At 51.1% G+C, this 17,047-nt stretch overlaps 6 protein-coding genes across 7 annotated transcripts; 5 read left to right on the forward strand and 1 right to left on the reverse strand.

Moving 5' to 3' along the window:
• Positions 1 to 1,087: 1,087 nt before the first annotated feature.
• On the forward strand, positions 1,088 to 2,553 carry TrAFT101_010831 (uncharacterized protein; the record flags this gene model as incomplete). The annotated part of the gene is made up of 2 exons (XM_024900982.1): positions 1,088 to 1,884; positions 1,956 to 2,553. 2 exons carry the CDS (start codon positions 1,088 to 1,090, stop codon positions 2,551 to 2,553), a joined length of 1,395 nt encoding a protein of 464 aa, XP_024756774.1.
• A 1,339-nt stretch (positions 2,554 to 3,892) lies between these two features.
• TrAFT101_010832 (uncharacterized protein) lies at positions 3,893 to 5,354 on the forward strand. The gene is made up of 2 exons (XM_024901028.2): positions 3,893 to 4,637; positions 4,724 to 5,354. The coding sequence occupies exons 1-2, from the start codon at positions 4,037 to 4,039 to the stop codon at positions 5,098 to 5,100; spliced, it is 978 nt and encodes a 325-aa protein (XP_024756775.2). The 5' UTR covers positions 3,893 to 4,036; the 3' UTR covers positions 5,101 to 5,354.
• Positions 5,355 to 5,432: 78 nt separating this feature from the next.
• TrAFT101_010833 (uncharacterized protein) lies at positions 5,433 to 6,553 on the forward strand. The gene is made up of 2 exons (XM_024904370.2): positions 5,433 to 5,604; positions 5,689 to 6,553. The coding sequence occupies exons 1-2, from the start codon at positions 5,455 to 5,457 to the stop codon at positions 6,439 to 6,441; spliced, it is 903 nt and encodes a 300-aa protein (XP_024756776.2). The 5' UTR covers positions 5,433 to 5,454; the 3' UTR covers positions 6,442 to 6,553.
• TrAFT101_010834 (uncharacterized protein) lies at positions 6,394 to 7,892 on the reverse strand. Its single transcript, XM_024901042.2, has 3 exons — positions 7,393 to 7,892; positions 7,263 to 7,297; positions 6,394 to 7,138 (listed from the first exon to the last, which is right to left on the reverse strand). Exons 1-3 carry the CDS (start codon positions 7,432 to 7,434, stop codon positions 6,601 to 6,603), a joined length of 615 nt encoding a protein of 204 aa, XP_024756777.1. The 5' UTR covers positions 7,435 to 7,892; the 3' UTR covers positions 6,394 to 6,600.
• A 530-nt stretch (positions 7,893 to 8,422) lies between these two features.
• On the forward strand, positions 8,423 to 10,720 carry TrAFT101_010835 (uncharacterized protein). The gene is made up of 4 exons (XM_024901049.2): positions 8,423 to 9,080; positions 9,147 to 9,260; positions 9,342 to 9,928; positions 9,990 to 10,720. The coding sequence occupies exons 1-4, from the start codon at positions 8,678 to 8,680 to the stop codon at positions 10,458 to 10,460; spliced, it is 1,575 nt and encodes a 524-aa protein (XP_024756779.2). The 5' UTR covers positions 8,423 to 8,677; the 3' UTR covers positions 10,461 to 10,720.
• Positions 10,721 to 10,871: 151 nt separating this feature from the next.
• On the forward strand, positions 10,872 to 13,967 carry CSN2 (COP9/signalosome complex subunit Csn2). Of its 2 annotated transcripts, XM_024901058.2 has the most exons (3): positions 10,872 to 11,063; positions 11,120 to 11,342; positions 11,409 to 13,967. In XM_024901058.2, the coding sequence occupies exons 1-3, from the start codon at positions 11,020 to 11,022 to the stop codon at positions 12,630 to 12,632; spliced, it is 1,491 nt and encodes a 496-aa protein (XP_024756780.1). In that variant the 5' UTR covers positions 10,872 to 11,019; the 3' UTR covers positions 12,633 to 13,967. The 2 variants fall into 2 exon arrangements, with proteins under 2 accessions (XP_024756780.1, XP_065985205.1); XM_066129075.1 differs by having other exon boundaries at positions 10,872 to 11,342.
• Positions 13,968 to 17,047: the final 3,080 nt, after the last annotated feature.

Raw genomic sequence — 17,047 nt, forward strand, 5'->3', positions numbered from 1 at the left:
GCTGGCGCGCCGTTGGTGGCAGCGTAGCTCTCGTGGAACAGACTCGTGGAACAGACTGGGCGGCCCCTGCGTCTGCGTTTCTTGTTCCAGCGTGCCAAGGCGTGCCGGCGTGCATTGCCGGAGGATTTAGAGGTGCCTTTGGGGGCAGAAACAGCGATTGACGATTGATGCTGCCAGCCGCCGCCATGCTGCACCGCTGCGATCGTTCCACGGCCGGCTTCGACGATTCCATCTGCACGGCATCCCAGCGCGTGATTCCATCTTGGTCGCTCTTGGATTCCATTTTTGCCTCCAGGGCCCCTCCAGCACGCCCGGGGGGGCTATTCCCGGCTGTTCCTGGCTGTTCCTGGCTATTCCTGGCTGTTCCTTGGCTATTCCTGGACGCTGAAATTACCAGCCAAGACACTCCCCAGGCGGCCCCTCGCTGGCGACCCGCAGCGCTCAACTGCCTTCGCTCGCAGGTACCAGGTACCGCCCGCGCTGCCCCCCGGCCCAGCATAGCGCGGTACCCCTTACACTCAATGGGCGGACCCCTCGGCGCTTCTTCCCCCGTCTCAGTGCGAAATGCATCAAACCAAGGCGGCGCCCCTAATCTCTTTTACTTGACTTGACTTGCTGGTCGCTCTCGTTCTTCTCTTCTTCTTCATCTCTCCTTCACCTCAGTCCTTCCTTGAAACTCTGCAAATAGAGACATCCGCCGTCGTGCTTCAGGGGCCTCGCAGTCTCTGTTGCTCGCTGTTGAGACTCGTCTCGTCCTTTCATTGTCGTTTTGGCTTTGGCGCAGCTTCGCCGCTCAATCTCTCCAGTGACTCTTTATTGGCTCCCGTTTGGCTGCCTCCTTGCACATAGTCCACCAAAGAAATCACTTATACGCTCTTTCGAGATATATCCCAAATTCGCTTCTCTGCAGGGCCGGAGGAACCACACACTCCCTAAGTTGATACAATTACTCCCACTTGGAGTGTACTGTTCTCGCGCATCGACCTCTTTTATACCCAACCGTGTGTTCAGCTGTTTCATACATACGCCTATATACCGTTAACTGCTCTTCTCTCGCTCTCTCTCTCTCTCTCTCTCTCTGTCCAAAATGCGGTACTTGAGCGGTCTTCTGGCCGCCGCCCCTTTGCTGGGCCTCGTCTCAGCCCAGGTTTCCACATCGTGTAACCCGTTGAATTCGACATGTCCTTCCGACCCGGGCTTCAATACCGACTACACCTTCTACTTCAACACCACGCCGTCTTATGAGCTGTGGGAGACGACTGCTGGGTCTGTCACCTACGACAACGAAAACGGTGCCGGCTTCACCATCAACAAGCAGGGTGACTCGCCTACTATCCGCACCTTGTTCTACTTCTTCTTCGGCCGTGTTGAGCTCTTCCTCAAGGTCGCCCCGGGTGTCGGCATTGTCAGCTCTTCCATGTGGCTGAGTGACGATCTCGACGAGGTCGACTTGGAGTTTCTGGGTGTCAACAACACCATGGCCTCGACCAACTACTTCGGCAAGGGTTATGAGGATTTCCACAATGCCGGCCTGTACACCACGGCCAACAACCAGGAAAACTTCATCAACTACACCACCGTCTGGACCAAGGACGCCCTTCAGTGGTACATCGATGGCAACCTGGTCCGCACTCTCACTCCCGAGCAAGCCAACAAGACCCGAAACTACCCCCAGACTCCCATGAGACTCTCTCTCGGTATCTGGGCTGGCGGTGATCCCAGAATGCCCAACGGTACCCGTGAATGGGCCGGTGGTAACACCGACTACTCCAAGGGCCCATTCACCATGTACGTCAAGAGCGCTCGCGTCACTGACTACGGTGGTGGCACCGAGTACACGTACGGAGATATGACTGGCAGCTATGAAAGCATCAAGGTCACTGGGTGAGTTGCATTATACTGTACCGCACAGCCAGCGGTTGAATCTCTTGATTTTACTGACAGGTGATAACCAGCGGAGAGAAAAACTCCACATTCTACGAGGCCCTCCACCAGCCACCCAAGCTGTCTGCAGCCGACAAGTGGAACAACCTGCCTGCCGGTGCCAGGATCGCCGTGTACGCGGCGGCCGGTGTCGTCGGAGCCGTCCTGATCGGAGCCTTGATCTTCTACTGCATCAAGCAACGCCAATCCGGTGCCCGAGAGGCCCGCCTGGCGACAGAAATGGAAAAGATGGACCGTATGGAACTCGACAAGCTGAAACGCGAAGGCGTTGACCCGGACGCATACACTGACTACGATTCTCGCAGTATGAGGAAAGAAGGCATCGTCACGGCTGATGCGCCCCCAGCAAACGTCAGCCCTCTTGACAGCAAAGGTTGGACCGCCGTCAACATCGAGTCGCCTATGCAGTCGCCCGCTCCCTTCCTCATCCAAGGCTCCAAGAGCCCTACCGCGAGTGGTTTTGATCACGCCATGACCGATCATCCCGGAAGCCCTGGCTCTCCTCCCCAGTCACACGCCGGTCCCCAAAGGGCCTCCAGCACGGCTCCCATCCGGACCTTCAGCGCGAGCCACTCAGGATACCAGGGTCTCCCGGGCGGAGAAGTCTAAAACCCGATAAACGTCATGATAGAAAGGAAGCGGGCTGGTTTTATTTTTAACTTTTTTTTTTTTTGAAACCAAAGAGCGATGGGGGCCATATACAACAGCGCGTGGATGAACTCTTTTGCGTCTTCTTTTTTAATCCAAAAAAAGGGTCTCATTGACTTGTTTCGTGTTTGAACTTTTGCCTCCAGACCTTTGGATGGCGTTTAGGTGTTGAGCTAGAAAGGGATGTATGGCAATTATGGACACACTTTTATTTACCACTTTTTTTTTAAACCCACACATTTAGCCCTTGGGCTTTCTACAACACGTTGCATATAATTTAGCTTGGTCGTGAATATGAACATACTACTTCACTTATTTACATTGCTGAGCTTCTTCTTGCATTGTGATATTCATATGCTGGCCCTTGAATCAGACATATACTCTGTACAGATTCTTGTGCTCTTACTCTTGACGATAAATGTGATACTGTTGAGGCCGGGATCTGTCTACTGCGAGGCTAGGCACATGGCTATGGCAGTATGAACACGACCTGGTTCAAATATTGTATTGACCCTTGATTTTTATTATGTTCTCTGCGGTTACCTGTGCGAGTACCTAAAGACCTGTGGCTACGTTCTTTGTCGCAGATGGAGCTTGGGTGAACGAGAAAAAGAAGATATTAGAGTTGGTTCTCATTTATTTTATTCGTAATTTATAATCTGATTTCCGAAAAGACCCCCAGATTCTATTCTTCCCTTACCATAGTCATGACCATTGTGACGCGAATCGAGCTCTTGCAACAAATGCGTGGAAGCTGGATTGAATTACAGGTTAGGCAGTCTATTGGAGACGACATTGTGAAACCTTTTGAAACCTTCAAATTGATAAGACATTCGTAGAAAGAAAGTGAGGGAGAGAAAAATATTGTATGTGATTAAGATGAATTTTGGCATCATTTCTGTTTCTTTTTTTTTTTTTTTTTTTTTTTTTTTTTTGTTCGTTCATATCTCTGTATATGAAGCAATGGTGTTTGTGAAGTGCATACAGGTACCTAGCAGCATGTGTGTCGTTCGCATAATGCACGTTTCCCAGTGCACGTCCTAACACCTGTTCGATGAAACTGCTGCAGTTTGTACATGAACATGGCAGCGCTGCCTAATAGTTAGCAGTATAGCTCTAGGACAAGTACATCTACTTTGTCCAAGCTAAAAGTCCACAGCGGCCACTCTTCACTGTACTCGCTGCTTGCGCTCGCTGAACTCGCTAAGCTGTTCGCCGCGCTGACGTCACGCGATGAGGTGGAAGGACAAGATGAAATGATGCCTCCATCTCGTTCAGGATCCAATCGAGGGTCTGGAACGCGCGTTCTGCTGTGAAACTGTGATCCTACAAAAGCATTGCCTTTGGCGTTATATCTTATTGATAATTTCTCTCACCCACCTCTTGTTCCTATCAATTTTTGCAAGCTACAATAAAACAAGATACACATATTCCAGCTACAGCCATGGCCGTGAACATCCCCGGCATCGTCTGGAGCGCCATGAGAGCGCTGGGCCTCAACGCAACGACCGCAGAGGACGACGAGGAGCCGATTCAGCATCATGCAGAGCGCCACGATCTGTACGAGCCCAGCCCGATAGACATTGCCGTGGTCAGGGCCATGCTGTGCCGCACCAAGAAGCTGCCGCCGGACCTGATTGACGCCATCTTCGACTTTGCCGAGTACTGGGCTCACTCAACCACGCAGCTGCACGAGAGCATCAGCATCATGGGCGGCAACCCAGACCGGGAGGACAGATTTCTGCTTCGATCGTATCCGCTCGGGCTGGTGAGCGCCGGAGCTCGGCAAAATGCCAACGACCAGCCATACACCACGGCCCTGCCGACTCCTCGTCCGCTGGGCGAGAGCCTTGATGCCAGCTTCTTCGCCAAGTCGGCCAAGTACCCTGTGCCGCGCCTAACTCACCCCGCACGAAAGGTGGTGTTTTCGTTTCGAAGCCAGGACCAAGGATGGGTCACCAGCTCCTCAGACGCCCAGGACCCGTATTCGAAATCGTGGACGTGGTTTGACGCGGGATTGGAGAGGTTTGACGCATCCGGTGCTGGTGAGTTTTGCTCATACCCATCTCACCCATACTGACAAAGAACGACAAAAATTGACAAAAAGCCGATGACTAATGTAACCATTTAGAAGATGGATCAATACCCTCCGTCGACTCGCTCCGGCCGCTTCATCCTCAGATTCGGCAGACATCATCTGATCCAGCCGGCTACAACTACACTCACAAGCTACTGCATTCACCTGAATGGGAGATCCAAAGGAACAAGACAGCTTTCGGAAAGTGGCAAGATCACTCCATCACGTGGTCTTACCTGGACGACATTGCACCTGATTCCGAAGGTGGCCAAGCTCTCGTGGCAAAGGGCAGAGGTCGTGAGACAGGCGATGGAAAGTTTGTGAGAGGACTGCAGGTGGGCGACGTCGTGACGGTCTGGGGCAGGGCGAGATTTGGCGGGTGGGCGAACAGGATCGAGTCTGTGCGGATTGACGTATACTGGGCAGTGTAGATGGGCTTTCTGGGCTTTCTTCTGGGCTTTCTTGTTTTACTTTGTTTGGTCCAAGGCGTCTGGGAGTCTGGAAGCTTGTTAAAGAGTCGATGATTTCACAGCAGGAAGAAGAGAGAAAAAAAAAAAGAGAAAACATATGAAGATTACAGTACTCCCCTGAGATAACAGTAATAATAGTGCATGTGCATGTCTTCATATTGGGCTGAGACCTTGAGCGTTAAATTGAAATTGAAGCCTCAGTGGCGTTGACGTCACGCGAACTGCCGGGTTGAGAATCCACAGCCTCATTCATAGTATCAGGCAGACGGCTCAAGTAATCAAATACACCAGCACCCCCCCAAAATCTATCACGGCATGTTTCTACGGCCGAGGCGCAAACTCCCCTCAAACATCTCTGCTCGCGTGCATCTTCGCACCATGTTGACTTACCGCGGCATTTCCGTTTCCATGCCGGACACGCTCCCCGATCCAGAATCTCACCTCAAGTCCTTCAAGCCTTTCAATGTAAGCCAAAACCAGCCATAGGATATAGCAAGAATATGGAAGTGGAAGCACCTTCAAACAGTTACTAAAATATCCACTTTATAGACTTGGATTGATACTCTGACCCAGTCTCTTGCGCTGCAAAGCCATGCCTCTCACCCATTTCACTCCGACCCCTATGTTCTTCGCAATGTCACGGTTCAGTCTTGCGACTTCTGGGGACCCAACCGGATTGGCTTTATGAAGCTCACCGCGCACGTCTCCAATTCTGCCGGAGAGACGCTGCCCTCGGGATGCCTCTTGCGCGGCCCCAGCGTGGCCATGCTGGTGATGCTCATCCCGGACGACGTGCCGTCGGATTCGGAGGAGCGCTACGTCGTCCTGACGGTCCAGCCGCGCACCCCCGCCGGGAGCCTGACGTTTGTGGAGCTGCCGGCGGGAATGGTGGACGGGGCTGGTAACTTCAAGGGCGTGGCAGCCAAGGAGATTGAGGAGGAGCTGGGCATTACGATTCACGAGGACGAGTTGACATGCCTTAGCCAACTGGCAGAGGCGTCTAGAGAACAGCGGAATACGGATACGGACACCATGGGCGAAAAGGAAAATCTAGCTGCTGCCGTGTTCCCGAGTGCGGGTGGCTGCGACGAGCATATCACCATCTACAGCGCTGAGCGACGCATTCCGAGAAGCCAGCTGAGCGAGTGGGAGGGGCGTCTCACAGGAGAACGAGACTCTGGAGAGAAAATCACGCTCAAGGTGGTGCCCATGAAGGATTTGTGGAAAGAGGGCGCTCGGGATGCCAAGGCCCTCGCCGCACTGGCGCTTTGGCAGGGTCTACGCCAAGAGAAGAAGCTGTAGCTGAAGAAGAAGCCCTGATAGATGCTGAAGATGCTAATGATGCTAATGCTGATGCTGCTGCTGCTGCTCCTCCCCTCCAGTTTCCCCTCTTCACAAGATTAAAATAGAATTGGCTGCTCCAATGGTAGATTTTCATGGCCCATCTTCATCGTCATAACGTTATAGCTTGAGCCTCTGTGCCAGCAGGATACCCTCGGCGAATGTGCCTACTCGCGCGTCGATCGCATAGCCCTCCGCCTCCAGCTTCTTGCATTCCTCCCACAAGCTCGCCAACGGCACGGTGAAGACCTCGATGAACTCGTTTTCTTCCAGCTCCGGCTTCAAATCCTGATTCTCGGGCAGCGACATATCGATCGTGACGTGCACCATGCGCAGATTCGTGTTGCAAAACCCAGGGTCGTTATACATGATGGGTGTTGTCTCAGATACCACGCCCACGTAGCCCGTCTCCTCCTTCAGCTCGCGCACGGCGGCCTGCTCGGCGGTCTCGCCCGCGTCGATCAGTCCGGCGGGGACCTCGATCACGACCTTGTCGACCGGCGGGCGGTACTGCTTCTGCAGGATGATCTCTTTGCCCGTGGGCTTGTCCAGGATGGCGACGATGCCGACGCCGTCGATGTCTGCGCCGGCAGGGCGAGTGCGTCTCTCAGCGGTTTCCCAGACTCGCTCGGTGCCCTTGGGGTCCTGGTACGTGATTCTATGCGCAATATATCAGACAGATGAACGAGGAGAGGAGAGAGGAGAGGAGAGGAGAGGAGAGGAGAGGAGAGGAGAGGAGAGGAGAGGAGGAAGCAGTCTGGTGGCTGTTCCATTCTTCTTACTTGCTCAGGGAGATCCATCGCGACTCGTCGTTGGACTGTGACGGCGCATCGGGGTCAGCAAGAAAGAGAGAAAGACGGCAGCTTGGCGCACGGCTGGGCGACTGGCTAATCCGAGCATGTCAGCACCTACCAGCGGCGTTGTGGACAGCACTTTTGCACTAGCAAAGGACATGGTGACGCGACTGTGGCTGCTTTTGAAATGAGGGAGCAGAAACAATGACGATGCCAAATCTCAGCAAGATGCGGCTAGAGGCCGATGGCGGGGTTCGATGGCGGGGTCCATCGTCCAGCAGCGTGTCCTGCCCCTGTAACTGGCGCTATAATCTCGAGGCAAGTGAAGCAGCTAGCGGGCCAGGTACCCGCTAGCGTTTGCTAATTTGCACCCATGGCTTGGAACTTTGTTCAGCCCCGGGTCTGTGTCCAGTTGATGCTTCGACGCTGCCACGAGCATTGATTGATTGCCACGAGCCAAGAGATGACACGCGTTGCTGGAATCATATCACGACAACGGCCTGGTCTACGCTCCTGGCCTCAACAATACATGCATGCACGTAGCCTTGTCCCGGCTGATGAGCACTGGTTTACCGCTCCGTCATTCGGAAAATCCCCCGCATGGAATGAGACACTCATATTAGGCTCATATAACGCCATTCGTTGCCGAGAGCAGTTGAATCCATGAACCATGGATGCGGAAAGTGGTCAGCATCGGCTACACCAATAAATAGCCCTGCCTTATCTTTGCTGCCGTTTTGAGCTTGTGCCGCCCCATTCCCAAAAGCATCGTTTATACATACTACTAGTAATAGGTAGTACTTGGCTCGTATGCCTCTCAGCACTCGCTCGCTGCAAAGGAGGGAGCAACAAAGCATTTTGGCCATTCCAGACAACATTGAAGACTCATTCTCAACTCCGTCTCTCCAGCCCTGGCGGCAAAACACCTCCCCGCCGCAATAGCCTCGTCCCAAATGCGACAAAGAACGGAATATTGCTGACACGGCCATTGTCATGGTTTGGTGGCGTACGCGTTCCGGATGCTGTACCCACTGTAAAAAGTTCCCTCGGCCGCGCCAATCACCGCCGCCGGGATCCTGAAGCTTTGATAAAGGCTTCACGCCGCCGGCTAACCTTATCCCTTGTGCCCTCGAATTAGACCGTGGGGTATTTGTTGTCTTTGCTACGCTTCGTATGCTATCGACGTGTCGTGCATATCGTGTCGTCATGTAGATGATCTATCTTCTCATCTCAACCCCCCTATGTGCCCCCTTCTCCCAGTCCTTGGCCCTGACGGGGTTTTATAATACAGTCTTTGCAGCATTTCATTTAGTTATTCATTCTTTTTTCTTTCCCGTCTCTTAAGGACCTTCTAATACTATAATAAAACACAAAATAAAAGATACCCCAAAATCTGCCCTATCATGACCCGATACGGCACCGAAGCAGACGCCGAGCCTGCCGGCGTGGGCTCTGACATTGAGGCCTTTGGAAACGGATACCGTCACCGTATCAGTGAGGATGAAGCCGACGAGGAAACGTCGCTGTTGCAGAACAACGATCTGCCAGCCGATATTGCGCCCTCCAAGGGATTCCGCCGCCTCGTCGTGGGAATGTGCGTCCTGTTCCTCTTCATCGTCGAGGTCAGCCAGTACATTCTCAATCCTCCCATGGAGCAGATCATGGAGGATGTCATATGCCGGCGTTACCACCCGGATCATGCCATAGCGATGCCGCAGCTTCACGATAACCGGTGCAAGGACACAGAAGTGCAGAAGACCCTGGCCATGGTGCGGTCGTGGAGCACGTCTCTCGATATGCTGCTCCGTAAGTGTTGACAAAGATTCTAGACTCTGGTTCCATTACCTCTTGCCGCTGACATTTGAGCCATAGCGCTTTTCGTCCAAATCTCTTTTGGAGTCGTTGCTGACAAGTATGGCCGTCGTCTTGTCATATTTCTCTCCCTCTTTGGATGTTTCCTCGAGCAAGCTTGGATAACCACTGTCCGTATGTAATATCCTCCCTCTCTTCTTCCTTCTTCCACCTTTTGTCCGATCTTTTTTTCCATCTGACCTTGCCCTTGCACAGTATTCTTCCCCGATACTTTCTCCATATGGAGCATCCTATACGGCAGCATTTTCCTCTTAATCGGCGGCGGCAGCCAGATGGTCGTTGCCATGATTTCGACCATCGTTGCCGACGTCGTCCCCGTTTCCGAGAGAACTGGCGCATTTTACCTGATTTACGCCATGAATCTTCTCATCTCCATCGTTGTCAACCCCATCGCTGCATTCCTTCTCAGCATTGATCCTTGGCTTGCAATGTGGATCGGAAACACCGTCCTCACCATAGGCATGCTGTCGTCTGCTCTCATCCCGGAGACGCTCAAGTTCCGCCAGGCTGCCGACAACAAGCGCCGCGGTCAGGATGGTTCATCTACCGCTCAGCAAGAAACACTGCTTCCATCGAAGAAGCTTCCTAGTGCGAGAGAACTGGCGCAGCGCGCATGGTTTTCCGCCAAGAACGATGTGTCTCACGTATGGCGCTTCATCTTCACCTCGAAGACGGTCGTACTGCTCCTTCTTGCCTATGGTCCATTCTACCTCATCAAGTTGACATTTGTCTTGGACATTTTGCAGTACATGACTCGCCGCTTCAACTGGGAGTGGTCAACTGTAAGAAAAAGCCCCTTGCTTATATACGACATCCAAGTAGCGGCATTGCTAACATGAATAGGCAACATACATCAACACAGTCAGCAGTTTGGCGGGAGTCTTCACCTTGTTGGTGCTGCTGCCAATATCATCCTCTATTCTGAGCAAACGATTCCGCTTTGATTCCATCAGCCGAGATCTGTTCTTGGCCCGCGCCTCCATCGTCGTCTTCATCGCTGGCAGCCTGCTCACTGCCCTGGCCGGAGTTCCGTGGCTGTTCATCTGCGCCATGGTCATCACCAACATTGGCGTGGGCGTCAGCTCTCTGTGCCGTGCGCTGCTCAATGCTGTGGTTGAGCCGCATACAGTTGCCACTCTGAACACGACCATGTCTACCATGGAGACTCTCGTCGGCTTCCTGGGCGCACCAGTCATGGGATGGCTCCTAAGTCGTGGCATGGAGCTGGGAGGAGTATGGATGGGGCTGCCGTATTTAGCAACCACTCTGCTGGGAGTTGGAGTTATGACGGCGCTCGTTTTCGTTAGACTTTAGACCGAAGCCATTTAACATCTTGGGAGAATAAGTAGTAGAACTCGAGAAACATGAGTTTTAGATTAGAAAGAGAAGCAGCGCGGGACGCAAAACACAAGATGAGAATTGAGACAATATGGAGGGGCTATACAGACGGCGTTGGTGGCTACATGATTTCATATGTTCAATGATGATAACCCTGTATTTAATTTCAAGTCGAGTCTGATCAAACCATTTCATTAATACTAAGTATGTACTCTATGAATATGTACCAGAATCATGAAATGATGTAAGTGCCTGTGCTCTATACATATACTTGGGTGGAGGTTATGGCGCTAATCGGAGCGGAATATTCCTTAGTGCAGCTCCTATCGATAAGCTCCAGCGCGCCCCGCGAAGTTGTCACCTAACAGATACGATGCAGAGCGACTCCACTGAAGCTTCGATTTCAAGATACGCCTGCTCACGACCCAACAGACATAGCGCCACGACTCCATCAGCATCTCTACGACAAATTGGTTGCTTAAAAGAAGCTCCTTCTCCGTTTCCAACACTCCGATAGCCCATAGAATCAGCCGCCATGTCTGACGACGAGGATTTCATGCAAGAGTCCGATGAGGAACAGTTGGTCCTAATCCTAGGAAGCCGAGGGGCTCACGGCCTGTGCTGATGCCTAGCAGATACGACTTCGAGTACGAGGAAGACGACGACGAGCAGGAGGCTGGAGATGTCGACATCGAGAACAAATACTATAATGCGAAGCAGCTGAAGCTCAGCGACCCCCAAGATGCCATTGCGGAGTTTCTCGGAATACCGCCTCTCGAGCCTGACAAGGGAGAATGGGGATTCAAGGGCTTGAAGCAGGCCATCAAGCTGGAATTCAAGCTGGGGCAGTACGATGAGGTGAGTGAGGCTGGCGTCTAGGCTGGGATGATTTGATACAGTTCACTGACAAATTACGTGCTCCAGGCAGCCGATCACTTTGCCGAGCTGCTCACATACGTTAAATCGGCCGTCACGAGAAATTACTCGGAAAAGTCCATCAACAACATGCTCGATTACATCGAAAAAGGCGCCGACGAGTCAGCGGCGGTGAAAAGCATAGAAAAGTTCTACTCCCTAACTCTCCAGAGCTTCCAGAGCACGAACAACGAGCGGTTGTGGCTGAAGACGAACATCAAGCTAGCCAAACTCTTGTTAGATCGCAAAGAGTACTCGGCAGTATCCAAGAAGCTGAGGGAGCTGCACAAGGCCTGTCAGCGCCCCGATGGCAGCGATGACCCGGGCAAGGGAACTTATTCGCTCGAGATTTACGCCCTGGAGATTCAGATGTTGGCCGAGACTAGAAACAACAAACAGCTCAAGACACTGTATAATCGTGCGCTCAAGGTCAAGTCTGCCGTTCCACACCCCCGCATCATGGGCATCATCCGTGAGTGCGGCGGCAAAATGCACATGAGTGAGGAGAACTGGAAGGAGGCGCAAAGTGACTTTTTTGAATCATTCCGCAACTACGACGAGGCAGGATCACTACAGCGGATCCAAGTTCTCAAGTATCTGCTTCTCACCACCATGCTGATGAAGTCAAACATCAACCCGTTTGATTCCCAAGAGACGAAGCCCTACAAGTCTGATCCTCGCATCTCCGCTATGACGGAGCTTGTCGATGCATACCAGCGGGACGACGTTCACGCGTACGAGAAGGCACTGCGAAACAACCAGGACATTCTAGCAGATCCCTTTATCGCAGAGAATATCGATGAAGTTACTCGTAACATACGGACCAAGGGAGTCCTAAAACTCATTGCGCCTTACACACGCATGAAGCTTTCATGGATCGCAAAGCAGCTGAGAATATCAGAGCCAGAGGTGCAAGATATCCTTAGCTTTCTCATTATTGATGGCAAGATCAAGGGATCGGTCAACCAGCAGGCAGGCGTCCTAGAGATAACATCTGATGCCGACATCAGCAGAATCCAGGCGCTCGATAGTCTGACCACGTCCATTAATGAGCTATTTGGGGCGGTATTTCGAGAGGGTGAGGGCTTTCGGAACGAGCATTCCTCTTTCGAAGACGCGACTCCTGGTCTCGATGTTCAAGCCCTAGCCAACCTTGCGAAAGTTGGGGGTCGTCAAGCACAGCGCCAACTACATAGGTCTGGCAAAGGCAAGTCTGCGTTAACGCCACTATGATTACATTGTCTTCTTTCTTTCTTTCTTCTATTATGTTGAGCTCTATGTTTCTCTCACTTTGCTTTGGGGAAGACTTAAGACACATATGCCCCCTTTCAAGCAAGCTTCTATTATAACACCCCCACGCCGGAAATTTATTACCGGATGATCACTCCCCATATACAAGCGCCGTCGCGAGATGGAGAACAAAGCCGGGTCTTCAGTGTGTAGATTTTTGCGGCGGATAAAAGCTGAACGCCAGTGCTTAGCGAGGAAATGCTACGTTGCCAGAAAGGGGGGGAAATAGGCTGACTGGGATTGGCCAATATAGAGCGAGGCCAGCGATTGATGCTTGTCATGCCAACCAAAAAGAAGACACCCACATATATGTAACTACGTGTAGCACTCTGTAGACGAAGTGATATGTATGCGTCCGCCACCGCGATATCAAGGATGCGGATGACATCCGAATGGCGCGGCTAAGAATAAGACAGGGCAGGATTCTCCGTAGTTCATGCGTATATATCGCTTCAGAGAATGGTTTTCTTTTCTAGACACTTCTTCTTTTATGAGATTCTATGTATCAGATTCTGTTTTGCATGAATCCATAGCTTTGAAAGACACAGACATACCATGTTCCTCGAAATATTGGACCGTGGATTTTAACGAGTATCCCTCCGCTATGTACTACAATTAACCAGGAGATTTCCAGGGATACCTAATGAAGTACTCGGTGATGAAAGATTCACAGTCTAATACGTTGATGAAACACGGTACGGAGAGCATTTAATAAACCAGGAGAGCCCATATGTGGGATTCTGTCTTCGGTTGCAAGTCAGCCGCTCGGAGCAGGATGACCGCCAATTGCCCAAACAGCCAGCAGAGATTACTGCCCCTAAACATGTTCCATTCTGACCTCATCTAATCTCAGCCAATAAGTCTCCTGATTCTATAAAACAGGCAACGCGGATAATATAATCCCGTAATCCCTTATTTGTACGAGTACGACGATGCTTCGATTCATGCCTCAACACAACAGACGGAACAAATCTAGGCCGATTGGCAAAGCTGCATAGAAGCGAGTTTGGAATGCCGGGTATCAAGTGTCAGGGATGAGATATCAAAACAAGAAAAAGAGAAGGGAGAGGAGGTATAGAAAAGTGGGAGTGTTACACCGCGTAGCTGGGCTCAGACAAGGGTGTGAAGCATCTCCATTATCCACGCAGTGGAACGTTGATGCTATAAGTCAAATAATCCACATTGAATTTATCATTCACTAGTAGTGATGGAGAATTGCGCAGGGATTGACACAGAAAGGGAAATCCGAGAGCAAGTATTGAGCAATAGGAGAATGACTTATTACTAATTCTCTAGTATAGTCTTCAACACGTAGTTCTTTCTATACCTAAGTAGTGAAACGGTTTGCTCTCCATCCATAGAGACACAAGCCAAGGCTTGTTCCACACAGCAGCATGTCTCGTATTCTTTTCTCTTTTGTTCTTGCTCTGCATGAGACCATAGATAGAAGATGCGTGGACGTGTATCACAGCGAAAATAGAGTCTACAGTGCAGGGTAGGATAAAGAATCTAGACTGGGCCTTGACACAGCACCATCACATTACACACCACACACATATCTACGACACTAATGCTGTGCAGCCACGATACGTAGGGCAGAGAGCTGATTATTATGGCTGCATCATTGGCAAAAAAGCACACACTGCTACTACTGTGAGATAATTCACAAGTTTGCCACGAGTATATCCACTTATAATCCACGGCCCGCAGCTGTCACACTCCAAAGAGGAAGCTGGAGATTATCGCAACAGAAAGCTTCTCGTGCTCTGTAATCTAACGGCTATCGATCGATCCACCAGGCGCTCCGAGCTTCGTCATCGTATCCTCCAGAGCGACACTTGCTTACGCGTGAATTCGTTGCCTCGCCTGGATGCACTCTGTCTGAATTCCTCTATATCTCGCTATAGACACTCCTCTTGAGAGATACATCCAGCTGCGACTTTATAGCAATTGAGTCCTTTTAAGCCCCGGGTTTCACTCCAGGTCTGCCGTGTCCTACAGGGAGACCTTTTGGGCAACGTGCCGCTGAAGAGATTACGCCCGTGGTCGAGCAGCACAGAGATGTGACACCTACCGCTGCGCAGAGCCTTGTGAGCCGAATGATTCGCCGTGGAGACGGCTGGCCCCGAGAGGGTGACACAGAGATTGGTCAGTGTGTGTAATACCTATATCGGGCTCTCTTGGAGACACCTGACAGTTCACAATTCTTTTCCATGCCAAGTTTTGCATAACGCGCTCTCCTGTTGTCATTATTGAACCTGGCCTCTACGTAGCTGCGTTGTGCTTTCTCAACTCTATTTCGTCTCTCTGCGCAGAAGGTTACAGCTAATCCTGCATGTCTCAAATGAATCCCTCCACCAGTTTCCTGCGCTTGTGCTCGTGCGCTTGTGGACCGGGCACACTGAAACATCCTTGGGGGCTGTAAGAAGGCGCAGAATGAGCTTCAGCTTCCTTGCTTGGAAATTTGGTTTCGGAGCAGATCTGCCGTAGGGCGATGCTACAAGTACTTCTACGACCACGAGAAGGCCGGCTCAGGACCCTGTCGGTTCCCGCGCAGGGAACGCCAAAGCAAACCTGCATACATGATGCTAACTACTAAGTGGAAGCATAACTACATGTAGTTACGGCGACAGCATCATTGGTGTTAGTCCCGGCATCACTCTAGAGTAGCAGTAGCGGCGACGGTGGCATTGGTGTGTAGCACAAGCATTTTGCAGTACGGGGGCCAATAGACGCAGGGCCTTGTCTACTGCGGACAGGCATCGTGATGGAGTGGAGATTGACGCCGGCGATCCAATCAACCCCCCCGGAAAGACAGAGGAGAAGGCCTGGCTGCTTGCGGCACGCCACGGACCGCTGAAGTGGCTTTCCTTTTGAGTGCGCGCTATTATTATTCTTGCCGACATAGGGCAGGCTTTGGGATGATGCTGGGGGAGACAATGAGACAAGGACAGCATTGAAAGCATGGATATATACCTACTAGATACTTAGAACTGCCTGCTTGTATGCGTGTATTGGTCTGTATGCAGGTTGCTTGTGTGTTTGTGTGAATGTGCAGCTTGGCGCGGTGATTGGAGTTGAAACATTCAACTTCTGCCGTCTGCCAGCCTATTCTGAAGAGCAGACATGGTGATGTGTTGCTGTAGTTGTATATGTGTTAATATTTAGAGGGTGGTGGTGCTTGTGAAAACTCGCCATCACCTGATGCATACATGTATACTAGACGGCCTTTTGCACGCATTTTACGCCAGACCCAGACATGCAGAGGCAAGTATGTTTTTCGTCACCTTTGCTGGTATCCGTACTCATATTAAATGCTGATAATGCAGGCGTGTACCTTGTATTACTTAGAGACACACTAATATATGCTGTAGATACTTGTTGCACATCATGTGCATTGTAATGGGACTAATACTGCTAGTAATATATTAATATTAACAGCAGCTCAGCTGCCGGACAAAGCCACGCGTAGACAGCCGTCAAGTGGGGGTTAACGTGGGATCTAATGTTTGCCTTTACTAGGTGTGGTGGTATCGCAAATGGGTATGTGCAGGAGCTGAAAAGCGTCGAGTACATGTATGCTAGTAGGTATCTATAATACAGTGGAATGAGACTCTTGTGGAGGAGGCTAGCTGGCATTGATGATGTTCGCCGGCATCGAGAAAGGCAGGGTGGATGGAGTGCCATCATCAAGAGAGCAAGGGAGCAAACACCTGACCACGGCGGATTTCTGAGCTGGGAAATCTTGGTATAACGCGAACAAGGGCTTAGCTGAGGGAGGGGCTAAAGAACGAAAACAGGGAATACCTAGACCTATAGAGGGAACAAAGAAAGAGCTCGGTTACAAGCTCGTGTGCTATAAGTGTTGCTGGATAATAAACTAGTGGCATACGGGATACACTACGAGATATGACATAAAGCTCGATAGCTCTCTATACTAGACCCAGGACTGTGGACTGGCGATATATGGATGTCGATGCTCCGTACAGAGTGCATTCTGCACTTGTAGAACCATATCTATTTTAGAATACAAAAGTAGACGTATTCATCAGCTCTCAGTTTACAACCCGCGCTACCAGTCAATCGGAAAGGTAGGTGATTAGGAAGCAAGTGGCTTACAATATAAATGTGGAACGAAAGCTACATGTGCTTTGAAGGCCATCCAGATTCCATATCACTCAAGTGTCGACTGGCCAACCAGCCTCAAAGATCATTATCCGTTTCAAGTAATTTCTGAAGACGATTGAGTGGAGTCTCTAGCGGAATTAAAGAGCTATGGCTTTTGTGCTGTGAGCAATTACTAAGATGTCTGTGGAAACAAGCAACTTGCCAGGATATCCCAAACCCAGGGCAGTAGG

The sequence above is a fragment of the Trichoderma asperellum genome, chromosome 7 (genome assembly GCF_020647865.1).
Source record: "Trichoderma asperellum chromosome 7, complete sequence".
Classification (NCBI taxonomy): domain Eukaryota; kingdom Fungi; phylum Ascomycota; class Sordariomycetes; order Hypocreales; family Hypocreaceae; genus Trichoderma; species Trichoderma asperellum.